Source organism: Sarcophilus harrisii, chromosome 2 (genome assembly GCF_902635505.1).
Source record: "Sarcophilus harrisii chromosome 2, mSarHar1.11, whole genome shotgun sequence".
NCBI lineage: Eukaryota > Metazoa > Chordata > Mammalia > Dasyuromorphia > Dasyuridae > Sarcophilus > Sarcophilus harrisii.
This window is the reverse complement of record NC_045427.1, coordinates 240,480,852-240,503,633: the sequence shown is the minus strand read 5'-3', so window position 1 is coordinate 240,503,633 and position 22,782 is coordinate 240,480,852. Positions and strand designations below refer to the sequence as shown.

The window sequence follows — 22,782 nt, the reverse complement described above, 5'->3', positions numbered from 1 at the left end:
TAAGAGAAAATTATACACAAACAATGATAACTGGACGTATGATGGAGTTAGCTTATGTTGGCTCAAGAGCTGATTGTTAAATTTTAATGTGAATATTTACGTCTTGAAAACCAGCAAATGCTACAAATCAGAGCTTGATTCATTGTCTTAACTTGAAAAAGTGATACAGAAAATGTTCAAAACACAGATTACACTTAAAAGGTTGTGTGTGTGTGTGTATGTATGTGTGTGTGTGTGTGCGTACACGTGTGTGTATGTATGTGTTTTCCCTTGGGAGTTGGTTGTTAAGCATTTACTAATACACCCATCGTAATGAGCATGCTAGATTTAGCATCAGGGTTCTTGGGTGCAAATCATATTTCCTATAATCTATATCATCTTGGGTAGGTAACTTCTCCTCCTTCAATTTCCTTATCTGTGAGAATGTAAATTTTTGTGGTTAGGGGACCCTCACCATGGTCTAGAAATGATACCAAAATCCCATCTCCTGCTTGGGTCTACATAACAAATCTATTATACTTTGCAGTTTAGGCTGACACATTTCACATTGATAAGCGTTAGGAGAGTTAAAGAAGTACAGGAATAATTCCATAGGGACTTCCCTTTTCTAGTCCATTTGATAGCTGATTTCAGCCTATCAAGGCTGAGAAGAATCTCAGAAATAGTCTATTCCCACCCTATCAGTTTATGGATGAGTAAACTGAGTCCCAGAAGGGAAAAGTGTACATGAAACCTTATTTCCTGCCTCCAAGTTTTTGCACATGTTGTGTTGCATTTCTATAATGCCTTTTCTCTTCTCTTACACCTCAGAAAATGTCTAGATTTCTTTCAGAGCATAGATCAAGGGCCACCTCTTACATGAAGCCTTTCTGATCTCCCAATTTAGTTCTTCATCCATTTTGAAAAAAAAAAAAACATTATAAGTGTTTTGTATTTACTTAGTTGTGTATATATTGTCTTTCCCTCCCCAAGTAAGTAAATATCTTGAGGAGTATTTTATTTCTGTCTTTTTATCTCTAGTGCTTTGCACAGAGTGAGTACTCAAGATATGTTTAACAATTTACATCGTATTACCCAGTTCCATAGAATTAGCGCCAGAATCAGGGCTAAAATATAGGTCTCTCAAAAACTAGTCTAAGTCTACAATATTATATGGGACTGAACAGCAGAAGTAGCTTGGAGACATTTGGGAAAATGGCTACAAAAGATGAGGAGAAGAATAGATACCCACCTTTACAACAGTGACCATTCCTTCATTGGTAACAGGGTCTGTTCTAATGCTAAAATGTCCAGATGGGTCTCCACTGATGATACGGTAGACAGCATTCCAGTTGGGAGAGTGAGGCTGGTCTCGATCCATCACAGTGAGGTTGGCTACTACAACTTCCACTCGATTTTCTGGGACTTCACCAGCATACTGCAAGGTAGGGAAAGGGATAGTTATATGTCAGAATCAAGAGTCCAACTTAACAAATGTTAGAGGTAACACTGTCAAAAGGAGCGTGATGCTATCTGGATAAAATCATGAAGTTTGCAGAGTTTGTCTTTTTTCTCTCTCTACTGAGAGCTATCCTTTTTTGTACAGGTGGTGAATCAGAGTGTGATATTGGTGGCCAGTTAGTGACATAGATAAATCAACTGGATCTGAGATTCATACATAATTAGCTCATGACTTTCTATCATTTCCACCACCAAAACAACCTCCCTGCCACCCTCTCTCATCTTAGGCTGTACTTTGATGACTTTCTCCCCCTTTAAGTCTACTTTTGAGGTTGACTTTTACTAGACTTATCCAGAAAAGCCTTAGAGATATCTATCCAATCCCTTATTTTACTTTTAGTCTTTTTTTTAATGCCTTTTGTTTCTACATCATATTCAATTCTCAACCACTTATGACCAAAAAAATGCCCACCCAAATGACAAATAAACAAAACACCTTCATCAGTGACTGTTTGAATTAATGCATATCATATTCTGCCTTGGTAGGCCTCTTTCTTTTTTGCTATAAGAGAGAAAGCATGATTAATTATTTATTCTTTTGGACCTTCATTGAGAATTCACTTTACAGATGATGAAATCAAGAAAAGTAAAATAGCTAGCCTTAGGCCATGGAGGCAATAAGCAACAAATCTGAGGTTTGAACCCAGGTCCCCTGATTCCTAGGCCAGCACTGTTGTCACTGTCAGTGAAACCCTTTTTTAGAGAACTTGTTGAGATGTCTTGGGAAAGAACTTTTATCTAAGCTATTTGTTAGTCTATTTATCCACTCTCCTCTCCATTTACAAGGTTAATACACTGCATGAATCCATTTCCCTTCTCTTTATCACAGTTCTCACTACTTTCTAATCTTTGTCTCCCAGGGAAAAAACTGATAAAGCAGAATCAGAAAACTAGGAGAAGGGGGAATCTATTCTATTCCAGGCTCTAGGATGTATACTGCTTAAATTATGTCAGGCAGAATTAGAGTGAGGGTAGGAATGGAGATTGGGAGGTTAGAGGACAGGGAAATGAAGGTATACTATTTAAATTTTTAGTTATTTACATATTCTCAATTTTACTGATCCTTTTTATTTCTAATTTCAATCATTTCTAGATATATCATCTTCCTAACCTCAAATCCTATGAACCTTCCCTTATAACAACAACAACAACACAACATCCAACAAAGAGAGCAACGTCTGATAATATATGAGAGATTACACATATAGAGTTGCCTATCCTTGCACCAAAAGTTTTCTCTTCCCTAGGGCAAAGACTAGTATAACAATTATATAGAATCTATCTTCATTTTACTGTTATTTTTATTTATATTACTTCAGCATTATGTAATATATATTGTTTTCTTGGTTCTGTTTACTTCATGGGATCAGTTCATATAAGTCTTCCTAGGGTACTTCAAAAATTTCATATTTTTTGTTCCTTATGATACAAGAATATATCATTACATTTGCTTCTCCAGCTTTGTTTAGCCATGTCCTGACAGATGGACATAGCTATGTCTTTTTTAGACTCCCCAGGATATGAAATTTCACGGCCTTCCAAGTTAGGGTTTTAATCATTCATCTGATCACAGATTTTTCATAATTTTTCTCACTAGTCCTATAGATTGTAGAACCAATGAGGTTTTTAAAGGCCAGAAAGATAGGCTAATAGTCACTGGGAAGAGGGCAAGGGACAAGTCTCCATTACTCCTATCTTTTACACCAAAAACTTGATGTGGATAATGACCACTCTTGGTGAGTAAGATAGAGAAGTAGCAGAAAAGACAAATGAACCTAAGAATAAATAGGTCTGAAAAACTGAAGAATAGAGAGGGAGTAGACAGGATTCTTAGAGTTCTAAGTCAATATATCAAAAAAAAAAAAAGAAAGGAAGAGAGAGAGAGGGAGAGGAGAGGAAAGGAGAGGAAAGAAGAGGAAAGGAGAGAGAGAGAGAGAGAGAGAGAGAGAGAGAGAGAGAAATTTGTCAGGTTTTAGCACACAGTGAGCAAAAATAATCAATGTGTATTTATAAAGTACTACGGCATTTTTCCAGTCAATATTCTAGGCAATTAATTCAATAATCGAATTAAATAGTCTTTGCATTTAAGGAGCTAACATTCTATCATGGGAAGATAACATGTGAATATATAAGTATATTTAAAATAAAGACTATAGAATTAACCACAAGGTAGAGGAAGGAGGGTAATAGGAGATGGAAAGATCAAGAAAATATTCATCTGGAAGGTAATGCTTAAGTTGTACCTTGCTGGAAGAGAGGAATCTCTTCATTCTCATCTGGTTTCAACTCCACAGAATAAAATGCCCCTATTCCAGGCACCCTTGGTTACCCATCATCTTTCTTTCTTCATTTTGTATGTTGCCTCCCCTCATTAGATTGTAAATTCCTTGAAGACAGGGACTCTCTTTCTTTTTATTAATTATATCTCCAGCACTTAGCATAATGCCTGGCATATAATAAGCATCTAATAAATGTTTACATTTACTGGATTGAATTGTATGAATCACAGGCTAATAAATAGTCTATTTGAAGCATGGGAAATAGCTAGTGTACAGAGACAGAGATGGAAGATGGAATGCCATATGTTAAGAACACAGAGAAGGCCAGGGTGGGTAAAGAAATCAGGTAAAGAAAGTACTGAATAATGAGTTTAGAAGGATGGATGGAGGCTAAATTGTAAAGGGCTTAAAAATCATAGTGATTTACAATTGATCCTAGAGGCAATATGGAGCCACAGAAGTTTTGAAAAGGGGAGTGATAGGGTCATAGCTGCTCTAAAGGAAAATCCCTTTGGCAACTGTAGATGATGGGTTGGAGTTTGAGAACCTCTTAGGGAATCTAAATGGAAACCATTGCAACTGTCTAGGTAATAAGTGATAAAGACCTGAATTAAGGTGGTAGCTGTGTGAGCAATATGTATAGGAAAGAGCAGTCAAAAGCAATAAGAAATAACAAATCTCTAAATATTTGGGAGCCTTCAAGTGCCTTTCAAAGCTCTTGTTTCCTGGTACCCATCCCCCTACCCCCTCATCCAACAAAGATCTTAATGGAAATACCTTCTAGTCTACTGTTACTGAATAAGTATCATTCGTTTCTTGGGTAGTAATTTAATTTTAGTTATTAAAATTTTCATCTAAGGTATAGGAGGAATTAAAGAAACCCCGAGTTGATATTACTTGTTTTAAGATTCATATATGTAGTTATGTGTTGATTACAAATTATTATATTGCTTTACATTCTTTCTCACTGATCCCAAGGTTCCCTTTGAAATGCCTGTTTTCGATCCTGCCACCTTTTATGTGACAATTTTTGTTTGCACATATAGTCTCTGTAGCCAAAATATATTATTTCTCTTCCAGCAACAAACTAACTTACACCATACCAAACGAGAGCCCTTTAGGTTCCTTCCTCTAATGGCCATTTGCCTTCCTTATCCATAAACATAACTCATTTTAAATCTATGATTAGCAAAATCCTTTGATATCTCTCCCCTCCTTTGTCTCCCACCTTGGTCAATCTAGTCTGTTGTGAAGAGTAGAAGAGTAGGTTTCTACTTACTTATCCTCTGGACTGGCAGTGGTTTTCCTGGCTCTTTGTTTTCTGCTATATTATAAGTTCTTTATCTATGCCTAGCCCCAATTTGAATTTTCAGCTACCAAAAAACTGTCAAAAGATTTTTGAAAAGCATTAGATTGTGCCATGTGCACAGTTTGATTATTGATCCCTTCTGCAGTCTCCCCCAGAGAAATCAGAGATTAGTTAAGTAGGATTTTTTTCCCAGTGAATCTGTGTGGATTCTCTCCCATTGGGTTAGTTGCATGTGGTTTGACAAGCTAGCAATGACATGTTGATGGGCACTGGGACCTTTTTGGGTGGCCTGGCTCACTTACTTATAGCTGAGATTTCATATATTTTGGAATTTTAGCTGAAGTGAGAATGTTAAACTCAGAGGCATATCTCAGATCATTGCTATGGCCTTGAATTTCTACCTTGAGCCCTTTAAAGTTTTAAACTAAATTATATCTGGTCCTAGAGAATGGCAGTCTGGAGTCATTCAAACTTATTTCATACAACTACCTCTCTGGTCCTAACATAATTTAGGATTAGGGACAGAGAGCCAATGTTATATACTCCATTGTCCTTCCCCAAACAGCAATTACTGTGGATATATAGCAAAGAAACCCATCTTTTCTTCGCTTAGATATTTGATCATAACTACCTATATCTGTACTCAGGGTGATGACCATTAATGACCTTCTGCTGATGGTGGAACATTACCTCATACAGGCTCTGTCAGATTCTGGTTTTTCAGTGAAGCGTTTATTTTGGCTCATCTAATTTTTATTTACCTTCATTTTTAATAGCAGCATTATGCAGTTTCTCATTTTCTGAGCCTCCTTTCTAATATTGCTCTTCAGCCATTTTGCAGAATATTGTTCCATTTGTATTTGCATTACAAGATAAATAATTGCACTGGCGATTTACCATTAGTATGGAAACCTATTCTATTTATCTTAACTGATGTCGTTTCCTTTCCCTGCCCCGCTCCCTTCCTTGCATCGTGTTTCTCTTTCATTCCTCCAGAGTTGGGCTGTCTGAAGTCATAAATTGTTCTTATGATAAGTAATTTGTTTTGATTTCCAGGTTACATTCAATTTAATTACACCGGAGTTATGTAACCCTAGAGCCCTCCACTTATTTATTATTGTCTTGGTCATCACTTTCCATCAGATACAGAGAAACATTTGGATGTGAATGGGAGGCAGGGAAGGGAAAGCACTGGATAATACTGAATTCCCAGAGAGCTAGAGATGAGAAGCTAGTTCCAAATTACTGAGTCTGACTGTTATTTAATATGAACACATTTCAGACAGACAGACACTCTGTCCAGCAAAATGGAAGAAGCAAATTGATGCTATATACCTGCTGTATTTATTTTATACTCTTCTTTCCAGCACTGCAATCTAAGATATCAGCATCAGGGAAAGAACCACCATAGAAGGGTATAGTGAATTGATCAGCACCACAGAAAGAGATAGAGCCAGCTGTTAGCAGGAGTGCTGTATCTGGGCACTTAGCATGGCCATTTACATGGTATGCGATTTGAAGAGGATGAAGAGCTGGAGTTTGCCAATAGTTGTTAACAGATTAGTTGCTGTTGTTCTAGCAGATCAAGTTACTTATGCAAAGTAATAAAGATCCAAGGGAGCTGCTAGTGTTTGGGAAAGATGTAGCTGAATTGTTTGAGATCCTGGGAAGCATTCTTAGATGTAGCAATGACCCTTGGAAAGGTGGTCAGGAGAGCTGTAAGTTGTGTCAAGATTTTCTCTTCTCCTAGCAAATAAATATGGAAGTCAGGTTCATGCAGGGAAGCTTGTGGAAACATCAAGGAAATACTTTCCCCCTGTTGCTACCACTTCTTAGAATCCCTGGCTTCCTTCAATATTTAGTTAAAACACAAGGAAAACTCTGGGAGATCCCTTCCTACTCAGTTATAAATGCAGATCCTTATTTACAGATCCTTATTTCAGTCAATTTTTCAATAAACATTAAGTATCTATTATGTTCCTGGCACTGTGATAAATACTGGGGATAAAAATACAAAAAGAGACATTCTATCCACAGAGAGTTTACAATCTAATGGAGGAAGACAACAGCAAAGGAGAGGTGAAAAGAAGCACGGTGGAGAAGTCCAAGTGAATGTAGCAAAGTAGGAAATATGGATATAACTATGCTGAATCCCTTCCTTAAAGGAAGGTTTGACAATTCTTGGTTTTATTCTCTTATTGGAAGTGTAGTGGGTACTAATAAATACTACCTTGTGAGATGATGAGATTTTCCAAAGATGATTCTCCTAGGGGCATGATGAAGACGTACAAAGAAGTACAGATGAATGCACATTGTCTCCTCTGAAACAATATAAGCCCCTTGAAGGCAGGAACTATTATATATATATTTTGCTTCTGTATTCCCAGCACCTAGTACAATAGCTGGCACATATCAAGCACTCACTTACTAAATTCTTATTGATGAAATGATTAATGGCAAAACCTTTTTGAGACATCTGGATTGCATAGAGAAGATAGCAATTATCTAAGAATGTATACCATCAATCTAAAGTGAATTTGAAAAGTCCAGAGACAACATAGAAAAGTCTAAATCTCTTATTCTAACCTTTGTATAAAAGTGCCCCAAGTTTCCCACATGAATTTTCATGAAGAATTTCTTCATGTGAGATGATGAGAAAAGATCTTCTTGGGATGAATACACATACACATAATACATATATACATGTATATGTATATATATGAATATCACAAGTACATGGTTATATATATATATATTTGCTCTTCTCAGAAAGATCTGGGTTATAATTTTTCCTTTGACACACAATGACTCTGTGATCCTGGACAAGTCATTAAATGCCTCCGGCAATTCCCTAGGACTCTAAGATATAAGCAATTGCTGGCAGAAACACTTCTAGAAATGCAGATCTACCTTCACACTCACCCTACTCCAGCTTCATCCACATATATTTGTATGCATGTATCTATATTTATATTTACATCTATTTATTGCCCTAAAAACATAATAATCCTTCCTAGAAAAAGATATATTGAAAAGTGGTACTAAGCCACTGAGTTCTAGGGAGACAACAATTTCCATACCAAACGTGTCATAGATAACAGTTTAAAGCCTATAAAATGCATATGTTCAATTCAAAAAAGCATCACCCCCCCATAAAGGGGCCATTTCAATGTTCATATGAAAGGTTAAGAAGAAGATTAAAATTATGAGTCTTTTAAAAAAAGCATATGACTTTGTCAAGAGAAAAAGAAATTCCAATTTAACCCCATAGAGGAATGTTGTACTTTATCATATTTCAAAGCCTCTAAAGAACTTCTTTAATCAACTCACTTGACTTTGGGACCTTAAATGCTTGAGTCAAAATCCTGAAGCTGCCAGGACCCAGCTTGGATTCTGATATACAAAGGGCTTTAATCTATAGCCTGGCACTCTTGAAATTCAAATCCTGATACAATCACCTTGTTAGGAAGAAAAATTGTGAATTTATCCAAAGTGGGATCTTCTCTAGCCGTGAGTGATACAGCCTATGGAATGGTGACCTTTAACAATGGTTATACTCAACAATAAAAGATACTATCATAAGCCTCAGAAGCAACGACATTCGTTAAAATGTAGAGCTGATAACAGCTGCTGCTCTTATGTTACAAGTTGAGTGAAGATTTCATTTCCCATCTTCTCTCCTCTCCGTTGGTTTCAGGTTTAGGAAACAAATGGTTATACAGCAAAAGATGGTATATTTCTAAAGAGCATTTGAACAGCCGGATTCAGGATACATTAGGAGGGCTGTGTGTTTATTATGACACTGCTATTGAGGCTTCACTGTTAACCTCAAAACAAATAATCCAAATGGCCTGTTGGAAATGGAAGGATTCTTCATAATGCCGGGGTCTAATAACACTAGCTGAGTTAGGCATGGCAGGGCAATCATTTGCCATGGTCGTAAGAAGACTCACTCATGAATTTTCTTACTGGATTTAAATTTGCTAAGTGTATGGTGAGGAGAGAAAGCAATAAGAGAGGGGAGATAAAATGGTGTTACAATTGTGCATCTCCAGCACCTTGTCTGAGGCGTCACTCAAATGCTGAAAGTCAGCACAGGCCCCAATTCATCACTTCCTAGGGAGCTCAGCAAATCCCTTTAAATGAAGTAAGGAAAAGGCTTATTTTCTCTTACGGATATGTCTGATCCAAGAAGAGTGAAATGCCTATTTTTTTTTTTTTGGTGGAGATTTTAAAGAGCTCAGAGATTGTCTATAAAGTTCTGTGCAGAATTCCTTCCTGTCTTGTCCTATCCCTACTTTTTGTGTTATTGACATTTGTCTTTTCCTAAAGGGTGCTTCATTGGAGAGCATACTACTTCTACAAGCTTTTTTGTATTTTTAAAGAAACAAAATTTACTGATACGTTTATTTTGATAACCAAACCAGACCCTTGCCCAAATATCCCATGAGGAAATAGCTTAATTATTGATTATAAATAGAAAGGAAGGATGTGTCTTTTAACTTTGGCAATCTGGTGGGATTGCTATTCACTTAAGACTTTGCATGTTTTTCTGAATTTAAAAAATGTATTGTTTATTTTAATGCAATAATATTACATTCAAATGCTATAATTTTCCCAATCACTAGGTCACCTAGATGACCTGAATAAGATAGCGGACATTGAGGTCCTTTCTCAAACTTAACTGCCAGCATTACAGTTCTACTGCAGAGAGCACAGCTCCATTGGGTTGGTCACATTTGAATGCTAAATGTACCCTTGCAAAAAAAAAAAAAAAAGATCATTTTATGGAGAACTCACACAGGGCAAGCCCTCAAAAAATGGTCAGAAAAAGCAATATAAAGAAACTCTCAAGGCTCTCTTGAGGACTTTAGAATTGTATGACATGGGAGACACTGGCATAGGACTGCCCAGCATGGCACGCCTTCATCAGAAGATAAGCAAATCAGAAATGAATTATCTCAGAAGAAATGTGAGATATGCAAAGTCTACCCTAAATATTCATAGGGACCATTTGTGTCTGACCTGTGGCAGAGCATTCTGAGCTGATATTGGTCTAATCAGCCATAGGCGGATACAATGTAACTCAACTCTAACATAGTGATGTCATTTTGTTCCTCTTCAAGACTGAAGGACAACCACCCAAAGTAAATATTTTATTTATAGTAATTTGTTCTTACAAATATTGTTATTAACATTATCAAATATTATATTTTTAATATATGGGGTCCTTTCTTATTTATCATTACTATCATCAAGTAGTGGAGTTTCAATCAGAAGAGCCTGTATTTTATCCTGGAGACAATAATGGAGTCACTGTTGCCTTCTGAACAAGGGAAAGACATAGTTAGACCTTGGATTTAGGAATATTGGCTTAATCTCTGGGGGAAGGATGGTTTGGACTGGGGCAAAACTTGAGACAGTCTTGACCATTTGTCTATTATGAAATTATAAAAGTCAACTTGGAAGAATACAAAAAGTAGGAATTGGACGAACAAGGAGGGACTTTGAGCAAAACTTCATAGACAATTTTTGAACTCTTTAGAATCACTACCCCCCCCCCTCCCAAATTAGGTATTTCACTCTTTCTGGATCAAACATATCTGCAAAAGAAGACAAGCCTTTTCCCTACTTCATTTGTATAGAATTGTGAACAGAATTTACTGTTTCTCCTGTGAATGAAACCCTGATAATAATACCTAGCATTAGTATGACACTTTAAGGTTTGCAAAGTATTTCCATGTTATTTCATTTGATCTTTACAATAGTCCTATGAGATATTATTATCCCAATTTAAAAGATAAGAAACCTGAAGTAGAGAGATGATAAGTGACCTGCCCAATGTCACAGAGCCAGTAAATATTTGAAGAGATTTGAACTGAGTTCTTCTCCTCATTGAGCCTCAGTTTCCTCAGTCATTAAATGAAAGGTTTATAGTAATTATTCTCTAATGTCCTTTTCAATTATCTATGCCCATTTTATTATACTTCTTAGGCCAATATTTCCTAAGTATTTTTGTGTCATTGACCCCTTTGACTGTCTAGTGAAAGCTATAGAGTCCTTCTCAGAATCATGTTTCTTGCCTTAATTTGTAAATGAAGAAAATGCTCAATTTCATTTTGAGGTTAGTGAAAATAAAAATGAATTTTTCCTTATACAAGTTCACAGACTCCAGGTTAAGAATGCTTTTCCTGGGCTATTGTGAAGGAATAGTCCATAAAAGAAAATGCAAATGGATGAAAAATGCTTATTATCCAGATTTCCATATGTAATTTTTATGGGTAGCTCATTTAGTTAGCTTATTAACACACATATTTTGGATAGATACTGCAGATGGAAAATTGGGTACAGAATTAACTGGGATGAAGAGGGTAGAAACACTGTATTTGGGAAGTTGTAAGCCCTTTCAACAACACTAAGCTTCTCACTGAAATAAAAACTCATCTTTTATTTTTTAAAAGTAAATATTATTGATTCCTTTTGTCTTTTATATTGCCTTTGTTTCTACACGTGTCTTGCCCCATGACCCAGGTTTAGTTTTTTATTAACAAGAAAAATGAGGGTTTAGCAAAACTAATCAAACATATTGAGAATATCTGGCAATATATGTGGTATTCCATGAATTCAGTTGCCTATCTGTATAAAGAAGAGGAGGAAGGTACCTTCTCATATCTCTTTTTTGAGATAAAACTTCATCATTATAATTTTGCAACATTTGGTTTTGTTTGTTGTTCTCTTCATTTAAATTTATATTGGTTACGTAAATTGTCTTCTTGGTTGTTCTTTACAGTACATTAATTTATATAAGCTGCCCCATGCTTTTCTATCACATTCATTGGTTTTTATTTTACACTATAGTATATATTTTATTTCATCCATGTATTACATCTTGCTTAGCTATTTCCCAGATGAACAAAAATTTTTTTCCAATACTAGCACTCTTAATGTTAGTCAGCCCATTAATAAGCATATGTGTGTGTGTGTGTGTGTGTGTGTGTGTGTGTGTATCCCTATGTGGCAGGCATTGTGTTTAGTACTTGAGATACAAAGGCAGGCAAAAACACAGTCCCTGTTCTCAAGGAATCCAAAATCTAAATGAGGTGGAGATGGGGGAGAGAGGAGAGACAACACCCACCCACAAATTGTACATGTAATAGACAGCATAAATGAAGAGTAGCATCAGAGAGAAGACACTAACAGTGGAGAAGATGGGGGAGGCTTCTTGAAATTAAGATTTGAGCTGAATCTTGAAGCAAGCTAGGAAGACAAGAGGTAGAGTTGGATTTGATATTTCAGTGATGTTTTATTGCTGTGATTCATGGAATACTGCATCCTGCAAAGAATCAAAACTGCAGGTCACCAAAGGGCAATGAGAAGAAACAAGATAGGTGCAGAAAAAAAGACTGCAGGATGTAGCTGATGATGAACTGTGTACAAGAAATGGTATAAAAAGGATCATCAAAGAGACACATCATAAGAAAAGGAGATTGGCTGGTCATAGAGCGAGAGCCGGAGATAATAAATGCACAACCCATATGCTGAACCACTAAACTTCATAATATTAAAAAGAAACACACCTAAAAGATCCTCAGTGGGATGTTTGGACTCTATGTGGAGGATTTATGCTGGACATGAACCAGTTGTATGGTATTTGAAAGTGTGGCTGAGGTTGTTATCCGCACCACTGGAGGGAGCACTCACATTTACGAGAACACAAATCTCATTTCACCTTGAAATCATATTGAAAAATAGGGAGAGGGAAGTAGATCAGATTATTAGGTCATATGGGTAAAAGTCTCCATATAAGCTTTACCATTTTTCAAATGTCACCTTGGCTAAAATATAACAGAGATATCAGCTGTAGGAACAAGCTCATAGTTTGTGTTAAACCAACTAATTTCCTTTCATATCCATGATCATTAAACCATCACCTATGTCCAACAGGAGCCTCAGTGTGATCAATAAAAGTGATTTCCCATCATTAAACATCTGAGCTCCATGCTTTTATGGTCTATTGTGAATCACGTGTCCCTGAAAGCCTCTCTGTCACTTTCCTCCAATACTTCTTGGTGAAGTTTATATGGAAGAGTCTATTTTAATTCATGAAACTTTAATAAAGTTTCATAAAGAAGGGCCTTAAGCTGATAAATCTAGTTTAGGATTTTCTTATTAACCTTCCCTGAGACATAATGAGTTTTTAATTTAATTTTTTCAGATCTTAAGGCACAGGAAAAGCTTCTCATATATCCTTTGGGACATCAAGGCAGATATTTGGGATGAGAAGAATTTTAAGGGTGTTGGAACTGAATTTCTTGTCTAAACCATAATCCTTGGATTCAAACTTAAACCAATCCCCATGAGGTAGTATTCATCTCATCTGCATATGTGGGCCTTCTCTACCAAACTCAATCCTGTGGCCAGAAATCCCAGTCTCTAGATTAGTTTCTTAATTAGCATAAAGGAGGATTTGGGGTGAGATCCATAGAGCAGCATTGCTGGACTCCACATGAAATCTACCAGATCTTTTGTTTATTGATGATTGCTGTTGGTCTTTTATAGCCTAGACATAAAACTACTATAAGGAGTGATAGAAAAATGCAACCTTAATTAAAGCAATTTGATAAATAATTATTGAACATATTTCAAGGCCCATTAAGAGAAATGGAATGGAGTATCAAGACATAGCTTTGCCTCATTCATGATTGACACAAATCTTAGAGGAATAGTTAATATACTATATGATGTATTCAAGATGCTCACATCCTAAAGGCATAGAATGATAGGTCAATTTCAATAAAATGATATTTATTAGAGATAACTAATAGAATCTCAGAATTGGAAGGGACATCAGAGACTATCTGGCAGCACCTATATCTGAACAAGAACTCTCTTCCCCTAACAACGTATCTGATAAATAGTCATTCATATCTATGTTTGGAATATCATTACCTCCTCAAGGAAGCCCATTTCACTTTCTACAGCTCTAATTATCAGGAAGTTTTCCCTTATATTATGACTACTTTTGCTACTTTGAAATCTCTATTCATTGTTTCTAGTTCTATTCTCAAGGAATGAAATAGTGGCCCACAGACTCACATTCCGAATGCAGTGATTCAGATGTGGCCTAATATAGTAGAACATTGCATATATCATCTTTCAAATGTTGGACACAATGTTTTTCAATGCAACTAAAGATTAATGAGGTTTTTTTTTGTTTGTTTTGATCTCTATTTCATGTTAGCAACTCATATTGAGTTTTTAATCTACTAATCTTTTAAAGAATAGCTGCTACTCAACCTTTACTCCCCAGTTTTTAATTGTGATTTTTATTTTTTGATCCTCAATGTATTAATTTCTATTTTTCCTACTAAATTTTATCTAATAGATTCAGTCTAGAATTCCAGCCTGTTGAGATGTATTTAAATTCTGACTCTATTGCCCAATGTATGAATTGTTCCTCCTATATTTGTCATATGCAAATCTTATAAATGATATTTATACCTTTATTCAGGTTTTTATTAAATATAACACATAGTCTAAGCCAAGTACAAATCCTTCAGAGATAATTCTAGAGATTCTTTCCAAGTTGACATTGAACTATAAATGACTACATTAAGGATTTCACCATTCAATAGGTTTCAAATTATTCTAATATCATTATCATATTTTCATCTTTCCCACAAGAATAGCATGAGATCAAAAGACTAACTAAAATCTAGATAGCTAAATATTTATATATCTATACATAAATGAATCTAGAGAGAAATTGGCTGGTAGATAAATAGAAATAAATGGATATTCCTCCCCCCCTTCAGTCCCCCCCGCCCCCATCTTGCAGTTGCTAGGGATAAAAAAAAAAGGAAATCATCTTAGCCTGGCATTTCCTGTTTTTGATGAGACCATGTTAGCTATTTGTGATCACTGCTTCCTTTTCCAAATGTTCACTAATCAATCCTTTAATAATACATTTTAGAATTCACATCTAGCTCAGAAGTCTATAATTAGGTCTATAGTTGATAGTCTTCCTTCTCTTCCCTATCTTTAAAATTAGGATAGTATTTGCTCTTCTCCAATTATGTGGGACTCATTCTTTTATCTACATTCTTTAAAACATCATTAATAGCTCAAGAATCTCATATGCTAATGTTATGATATTAAGGGATATGATTGATCTGGACTTGTTGCCTTGAGTTCAACAAGTGTGGTCACATAATTCTCTTACTTATCTGGGATATCAACTCCCTACTAGACATTTTTGCTTTGTTCTTTGCAGTCTAAAGATAATTCACCTATGCAGAGCAATCAGAACTGAAACATTAGCTGGCATTTTTACCTTCTTTTTGTGTTTTCCCCATTATTATTATTATCTCTTTTATGTGACTGTGCTTTCCCTTCTTTGATTCTTTTCTTTTCCCAATAAAGCTAAAAAACAGAATAAATCAATTTTTGCTGTTCATAGCTTTTCTTGCCAATAATAAGTCAATCAACCAACAAGCATTTACTCTGTGCCAGGTACTGACTGAGCCAAGCACTGGAACTACAAAGAAAAAGCAAAAGTAGTTCCTGCATTCAAGGATCATACATTTTAATAGGGGAAACAATGTACATAAATCAATGCATACAATATACAGAATAGATATAACATTTTATGGCATTGACAATTGGAAGGACTTGGAAAGACCTCCTGGTAAAGGTGTCTCAAGATAAATTAAGGATTCTGAGTCAGAGAATGGGAGGAAGATTACTCTAGAAATGGAAGAAAGCTGGTGGAAAGGGTCAGAGATGAGAATTGGAGTGACCTGTATGAAGAATGTCAAGTTGGATTGTAGAATGTATAGAGGGGAGTAAAGTATAAGAAAACTGAAGAGGAAGGGAAGAGGCAAAAGTTATAAAGAGTTTTAAATGCCAAACAAAGATTTTATCCTGGAGGCAATGGGTGGCTCCTGAAGTTATTGACTGTGTGTGTGTGTGTATGTGTGTGTGTGTGTATGTGGTATGACATAGTCAGGTCTGTAGTTTAGAAAATAATCTTGGATCTAAGTGGAAGATAGGTAGGAAGAAACTTGAGGCAAGGAAATCAATCAGAAAATTTTCAGTAGTCAAAGTATGAAATAATGAAGGTTTATACTAAGCATGGTAACTGTGAGTAGAAAATGGGAGACATAGATGAGATATGAAAGTACAAATGATAAGACTAGGTAATAAAATTAATATGTGAAGTAAGAGAAAGGAGTTGAAGATGACACTGAGATTGTGAACCTGGGTGACAGGAATGATTGCCAAGGATGGATTCTTTGATGGTAGGAAAGTTGGGAAGAAGAGGATTTTTTTTCTGAGGGGAAGAAGATAATGAGTTTTGTTTTGAACATTTGATTTTGACATGCTTGTGGAACCCCAGTTTGAAATGTTCAATAGGTGGTTGACGTCATGAAATAGTAGCTCAGGAGAGACACTAGGGCTGGATAAATAGATCTGGGAACCATCTATATAGAAATGATAAATCAGCCCAAGGGAGATAATGAGATTTTCCAAATGAGTTAATATATAGAGAAAAGAGAAATGGGTCCAGGAGAATGTCCTTGGAGACCTCTACAGTTAGTGGGTCACCAAAGGGCAAAACGAAGATGTATTCAATAAAACTGAGAAAAAGTGATTCATCTATAATGAGAACTGAGAGTAAACAGTCACAAAAATCTGGAGAGTAGAATAATCTTTGGATTTGGAAAACCAAAATAAAAATGGTCAGTGGAGAGTTTATATCTAAGATAACTAAGGATATGTAAGAAAAGTTCTGGCTATGTAATTGATGAATCAAGCCAATAGGCCCAGATCAATCAAAATTCATACCTTTGGCATAGATGTTTCCTGAGTTAATGATATTTGAAAGAACATAGATAATGGAATAGATTTCACAGGATTTGAAAAGAATAAATGTCACCCTAATTTTCAGGACAAGGAAGAAAATAGAGACAGCCAGCTATAGACCTCTGAGCTTGACTTGAACTCCTGCCAGAATTCTAGGATGTATTATTAAAAGGATGATTAGAAAAGGAAGAAGCAGTGACCACTACCTTGAAATCTAGTGCCTCAAGTTTGCAATCTCAGCACTATTCTTGACTCCTAATTGCTCTCACTCACATATCAAATCAGTTGACAAATCTTGCCATTTATAACTTTCACATATGATTCTTATCCACTGACTACCATCATGGTTCAGGCCCTCATCAACTCTTATCCAGATTATTTCAAAAGCCTCCTAATTAATCTCCTTGCCTCATGGTTCTCCCTACTCCTGTCCATTCCATATACTCCTGCTAAAGTAATTTTCTTATATGCAAATCTGATCATGAGATTTTTCCTACTAAACCAATTCTAGTAGCTTTATTGCTCTATAACTTCCCTGTTTAGCTTTTTAAGCATTGTACTGATTGGGCAGCAAGTTTGGGCTCACATGTCCAAGCCTTCATCTCTTTTGAAAGGCTGCTGATGGGAATTGTGGCATCATTTGAACAGCCTGCCAGCAAGAATATTGAAATCATTTGAAAAATCCACCATTGAAAGCTCTGGGGCTGCTCTTTTCCTGTTAAGACCCTACAAGAGAATAAAATGCCCTGGTTACAACAGCACAAGGCCATTTGTCATCTGAAGATCGCCCATTGCTGACACTGCATGGGACAAAGTTTTGTTTTTTTTTTTTTTTTTTTTTTTTGACACAGTGGGGATAAATGGTCCCCACTTCTTCCCACATGTATTATCCCTGTTGCCTCCCTTCCATTATCACTATTTTTGAACTGGATATCCCACTTATTTCCATTAATGTAACTTCCCTTACAAGGCTAATTAATATAAAGTTGTGGAGTCTGGCATTCTAGGTTTCTCTCTCTCATTGTGGAATCTGAACCCACTAGCTAGTTTAGTCAACCCAACTGTCTATGAGAATTGGAATCAGCAGGAATGGGCTCTGGAATATCTATAGCAAATATTACCAGACCAGAGGGCACTCACCTATTAAGTTTTATTAAAGTCACCTAGAATGTTGGGCCCCCCTTTTTTCCTGCTACTGCTGCCATTTGTGCTGTGGGAAGGGACTTTTGACTTTTTGTGTAAAGAGCATACCTTTAAAGAACTATGTGATCTTCACCTCAGCCTCCAGCTTGGGTTCCTGAACCCAGAGTGGGGTAAAGTTAGCTCATGCTCTAGCTTCTGTCCCATTTAGGGTGGGGCTGAATCTCTCCTCATCAGGAGAGAGATAAGGGGGACCAGAAAGTCCTGGGACCTCAAAGGAGGCAGGATGAGGCAGACCAATAGTAAAAGGCTGAGGGAGAGACTCACTCAGGCAGAGGGAGAAGGGTGTTGGCCACTTCTGGGCTGCTATTGCCAGGAAAACTGCAGCCCACCCTCTGATGGACTCAGAACCCTACATCCCTGATATGAACCCTCCAAGGCACTCCTAAAGCATATAACCAGCCTGGAAATCCCAATCCTTTGCCTGTTTAAGAATCCCAAGGAAGTTGTCAGTTTTCTAGGGAAATGCAAGAACTTTAAAAATGCCTCTTTATACTCTGCTAAAAACAGCAGTCCATAAGGACTATTTATGAGTAATCTCCTAGCTTCTGTAGATGCTGGAAGGTGGAGTTGGATAAACACTATCAAGTGGTACTACACATAGCCCCTTTGTAGATGCCAGTGAGAATGCCGAGTGGAACAAGGTGCTGTTTATTACCAAAAGAGTGATGCCCCAAGAAGCAGAGTAGAAGCAGAGTGCTTGGGTACTCTGGAGGAGAGAAAATCCCTATTAAGGCAACATGGAATATTGAGCAGCTATACCATCATACCAAAGCCACTAGATCATAAAACTCAATTGACACAGCTAAGATGAAAGGTTCTGCTCATCCCTTTGGTGAGGTCATCAGGGGAATTGCCACCATCTGTCCATTTGATATCACTGACATTGGGCCTTGGGTAGCTCCATGGAACTGGGAGAAGGGGCTACATATCCTTCTGGATGGGCTATTGGCTATATTAGAATGTGTCTTTGAAGTGACTCACATGGAGGTTGATTTGGGACTGAGCCTTCCAGCTGGTAATGAGAGCCTTGGGATGTGGACTCATAGAAAGGGGAGAAAAAATGATTGGGCAGCAAGCTCAGGGCTGATAGTCTGTGAGTTCATTCCTATTGAAACAGGCCTTCCTGTGGAAACACTGGCATCATTTAAACAGCCTACTGGTAAGGATGTTAGTATTATTTGAAAAACCTGTTGGTGGGAGTTCTAGGGCTACCCCTGAACAGAATTTAAAAATGCTCTAGCCCCCCAGATTACAGGGCTGCTCTTCATTTGGAGATGGCCCAATGCTGATGGCACATGAGAAGAATCCTTGTGACATGGTGAAAGGGTGAGGGTGATTGTTCCCTTCTTCTCCCTGTATGTGCCATACTTTCTTTCCTTCCCCCTTTTAGGATCGTGTGTGTGTGTGTGTGTGTGTGTGTGTGTGTGTGCGCGCACACTCAGGTGAGCCACTGGATTGGATTGTTCAGTTATTCCCATCCCCATAACTCCCCTTGCAAAGCTAAGAACAATTGTGGTGATTGACATATCAGGTGTCTCTCCTTCCTTGTAAAATCTAAACACACTGGTTAGTTTAGCCAGTTCACTGAACAACTTGTGACCCCAACATACTTTGCCAGTTCTATCAGACATTGCTCCTGAACTTTGTGATTCAGCCAAAATTTACCTTCTCTCTGTTTCATCTCCCATCATTGAGCTTTTGTACCAGATGATTGTAGGCTCCCTGAGGACATATATGTAGTAGGATTTCTTTCTATATCTCCTATCTTAGCATAGTGCTTTCTCTATACAATGTTCAATAAATATTTGTTGCATCAAGTTGAAAAGTTAGAGAAGCAGAAAGATCAGGAAGAAAAAAGGAAAAAAAAAGGATCAGAGCAGAAGAGACAGAATGAGCCTTTAACATATCATCTGGATATATAAATGGAAAAAAAAAATCAACACTTGTTTCATAAATTTATTTAAAAATTCACAAAGCATTCTGACAGCCTCAAGAATTATGTCAGTAGCTATGAAAATTCCTTTCCATTTCCATTTCTGGGAGTTCTGTGTGACATGCCCCTTCCCTTTGCACATTAGACCTTCCAGACAGTTAGGAATACTTAATAAGAAAAAACCCATAGCGCTACTAAATCCTCTACTAAGCCTTTTTGGAGTATGCTGTGGTAGGCTTCATAACAGATACGTGCTTAATGGAATTCTGGCTCTATCTCCTCTTAAAATGAGATCCCCTTGAAGCAGCCACCTTTTGCGGTTGGATGTGGCTTGCTGTATTTCATTACAGGGACAATAGAATGCTAACCCTCTTGCTCTAAGTGATCAGAAACAGAAGGCATATATGAGAGTTCCCAATTATTTGGACCCAGCTCAGGACCTGAGCCCTAGAGGTCAATCATAAAACTAAGCGACTGCAAAGGAACTGAGTTGAGGCTGGTAGTGTATTCCCAAAGGTTCCTCTCTGCATCCATCATACCCCCCTCAATTTTGCTGTGCCATACTGGAGTGAAAATCAAAGAAATATACTCAGGCGTGGCATGTAGGGAGATACATCATAAAAATAAAAAAGCACAATATTATTTAAAAAACAACTAAGGAAATGTGCATTGGGAGATCTAAAATGAGAAGGGATAAGGTATATCACTTCCTAGAATGAGAATGTATAGATTGCTCTCAGTTTTGAAACTTACTGCCTAAATTCAGCTTGGTCAATGCATTTACAATCCTGTTCTTTGGATTTCAAAACAAGATGCTGAAAAGGTATATTGTAGGGGTGGATTCTTGCTGAGGTAAACACTAGGCTAGATGGCTTCTGAGTTCCCTTCATACTCTGAGTTTTTGTGATTCTATGATGATACTACAGGAAATAGGGGTTATTGAATTAAGATAGTTATCCTAAATTGGTTCTTAGACCGTGTAGGCTGATTTTGGTTGGATAACACCTTTTCTCAGTGTTGTTGTTGATGATGATTGTAATGATAACTAGCATTTAAATAGTATTTTAAGGTTTTCAAAGTACTATATATATATATACTCTCATTTGATTCTGACAATCTCACAATCTCTCTCCATGAGGTAGGTGTGCTTATTATCCCTTTGAGAAGGGGGATGAAGAAGAAGCTGAAAGGTCACTTGAATTGCCCAGGTTCTCTTATCTATTGTGGCTGAGGCAGAATTTTGAATTTCTGACTCCAAGTCCAGCACTCTTTCCACTGAGCAGCCTGTCTCAATCAAATAAGAACCTTTTTCCTTTTCTCCTTCTCATTCCCTCCCTCTCTTTCTCTTTCTCCTCTCTCTCTCTGCTTCCCCTCCCTCCCTCTCTTTGTTTCTCTCTGTCTCTCTCTGTGTGTGAATTTCTCTCTCTCTCTCTCTGTTCCTCTCCCTCTCCCTTTCTCTCCCTTTCACTTTCAGTTGCCTAAGCCATCTTCTGTTAAATCTTCCTTGGATTCCTCCTTCAGATGTGCAGATGAATTTGGCTTCTGGAAAGCTGCAACTCACAACCTACTATGTCAGAACAGCTTGGATGATAGGACTAGTGGCAGACTGTATGCCAGTTATTCGAAAACCAGGATAACTAAGTTTGGAGAGGCTCGACTCCAGAGAAAAGATGGATTTTTAAAAAAGCCACAGCAACTCATGGAGACCATTACCTATAATCCAGAAGGGTGCTGATTGACATCAGTGGCATATCATAGATGTTATAAAATATTAAAGTTAGTGCATGTGTATTAAATGTACTAAAGTACATCTATATAAAGGTTTCAGTTCTAAAGCTAGGAAAAGGTTCTCCTTGTGGCCAGTATCAAAATTTATGTTAGGTCATTCCCAGGCTAAACTGACAATCTTTCCATTGAGATGATGCTGTACTGTTCACCAGACTTCATATACTCTTTCCTAGCTCATAAAAAAGAAAACTCCCAAATCAAAACTGATACACACACACACACACACACACACACACACACACACAATTTTAAAGTAGCTTTTGAATTGGAAGAGATCTTAGAGATCATCTGGTACAATAATCATTTATTAATTATCTACTATATATATGCCAGGTCCATGAATACAAGTACAATACAAAGAAGGAGTCAATCTCTACTTTATGAATCTTACATTTGAATGAGGAAGATGACATATACATATTTACAATATAAATATAAAATGAATAAATACAAATATATATGAAATAATTAAGTATAAGGTATTTGGGAGGGAACGGACCTAGTAGTTGGTGGTGGTGGGGAGATCAGGAAAAACATTATGCAGAAGATAATATTGAGCTGCTTCTTAAAGAGAGAGACTCTATGAGGAGAGAGTACAGAGGGAGTTCATTTCAGGTATGGGAGACAGCTGGTGCAAAGGCAAATGTTGAATTCTTGCTGATGGTGAAATTTAGGGGTATGGGTCATTAATGTATTTTGAACAAGTGGATAAGGTACACTTTGGAGCTTAACCCTGTCAGCCTGTGTAACTCTAATTGGCTGAGATGCTGTGCTTTCTACTGAGGATGAAAAAAGTTACATTATTCTTGATTTTAAACCAAGCACTACATGTATCCAATTTGCAAGGGACCAATAGAGCATTTATTACTGGGTTTCCCCTGCTTCTCTCCCTCTTTCATCTTTTG

The 22,782-nt window shown here is 37.0% G+C and overlaps 1 protein-coding gene across 1 annotated transcript in view; it reads right to left on the bottom strand.

Moving 5' to 3' along the window:
• The window catches only part of CDH4 (cadherin 4), a 1,212,105-nt gene that overhangs the window by 54,649 nt on the left and 1,134,674 nt on the right, over nt 1-22,782 (bottom strand). Inside the window, exon 9 of the mRNA XM_031949243.1 lies at nt 1,232-1,417. Coding sequence (XP_031805103.1) covers nt 1,232-1,417 — 186 coding nt within the window. The remainder of the gene's footprint in view (nt 1-1,231; nt 1,418-22,782) is intronic.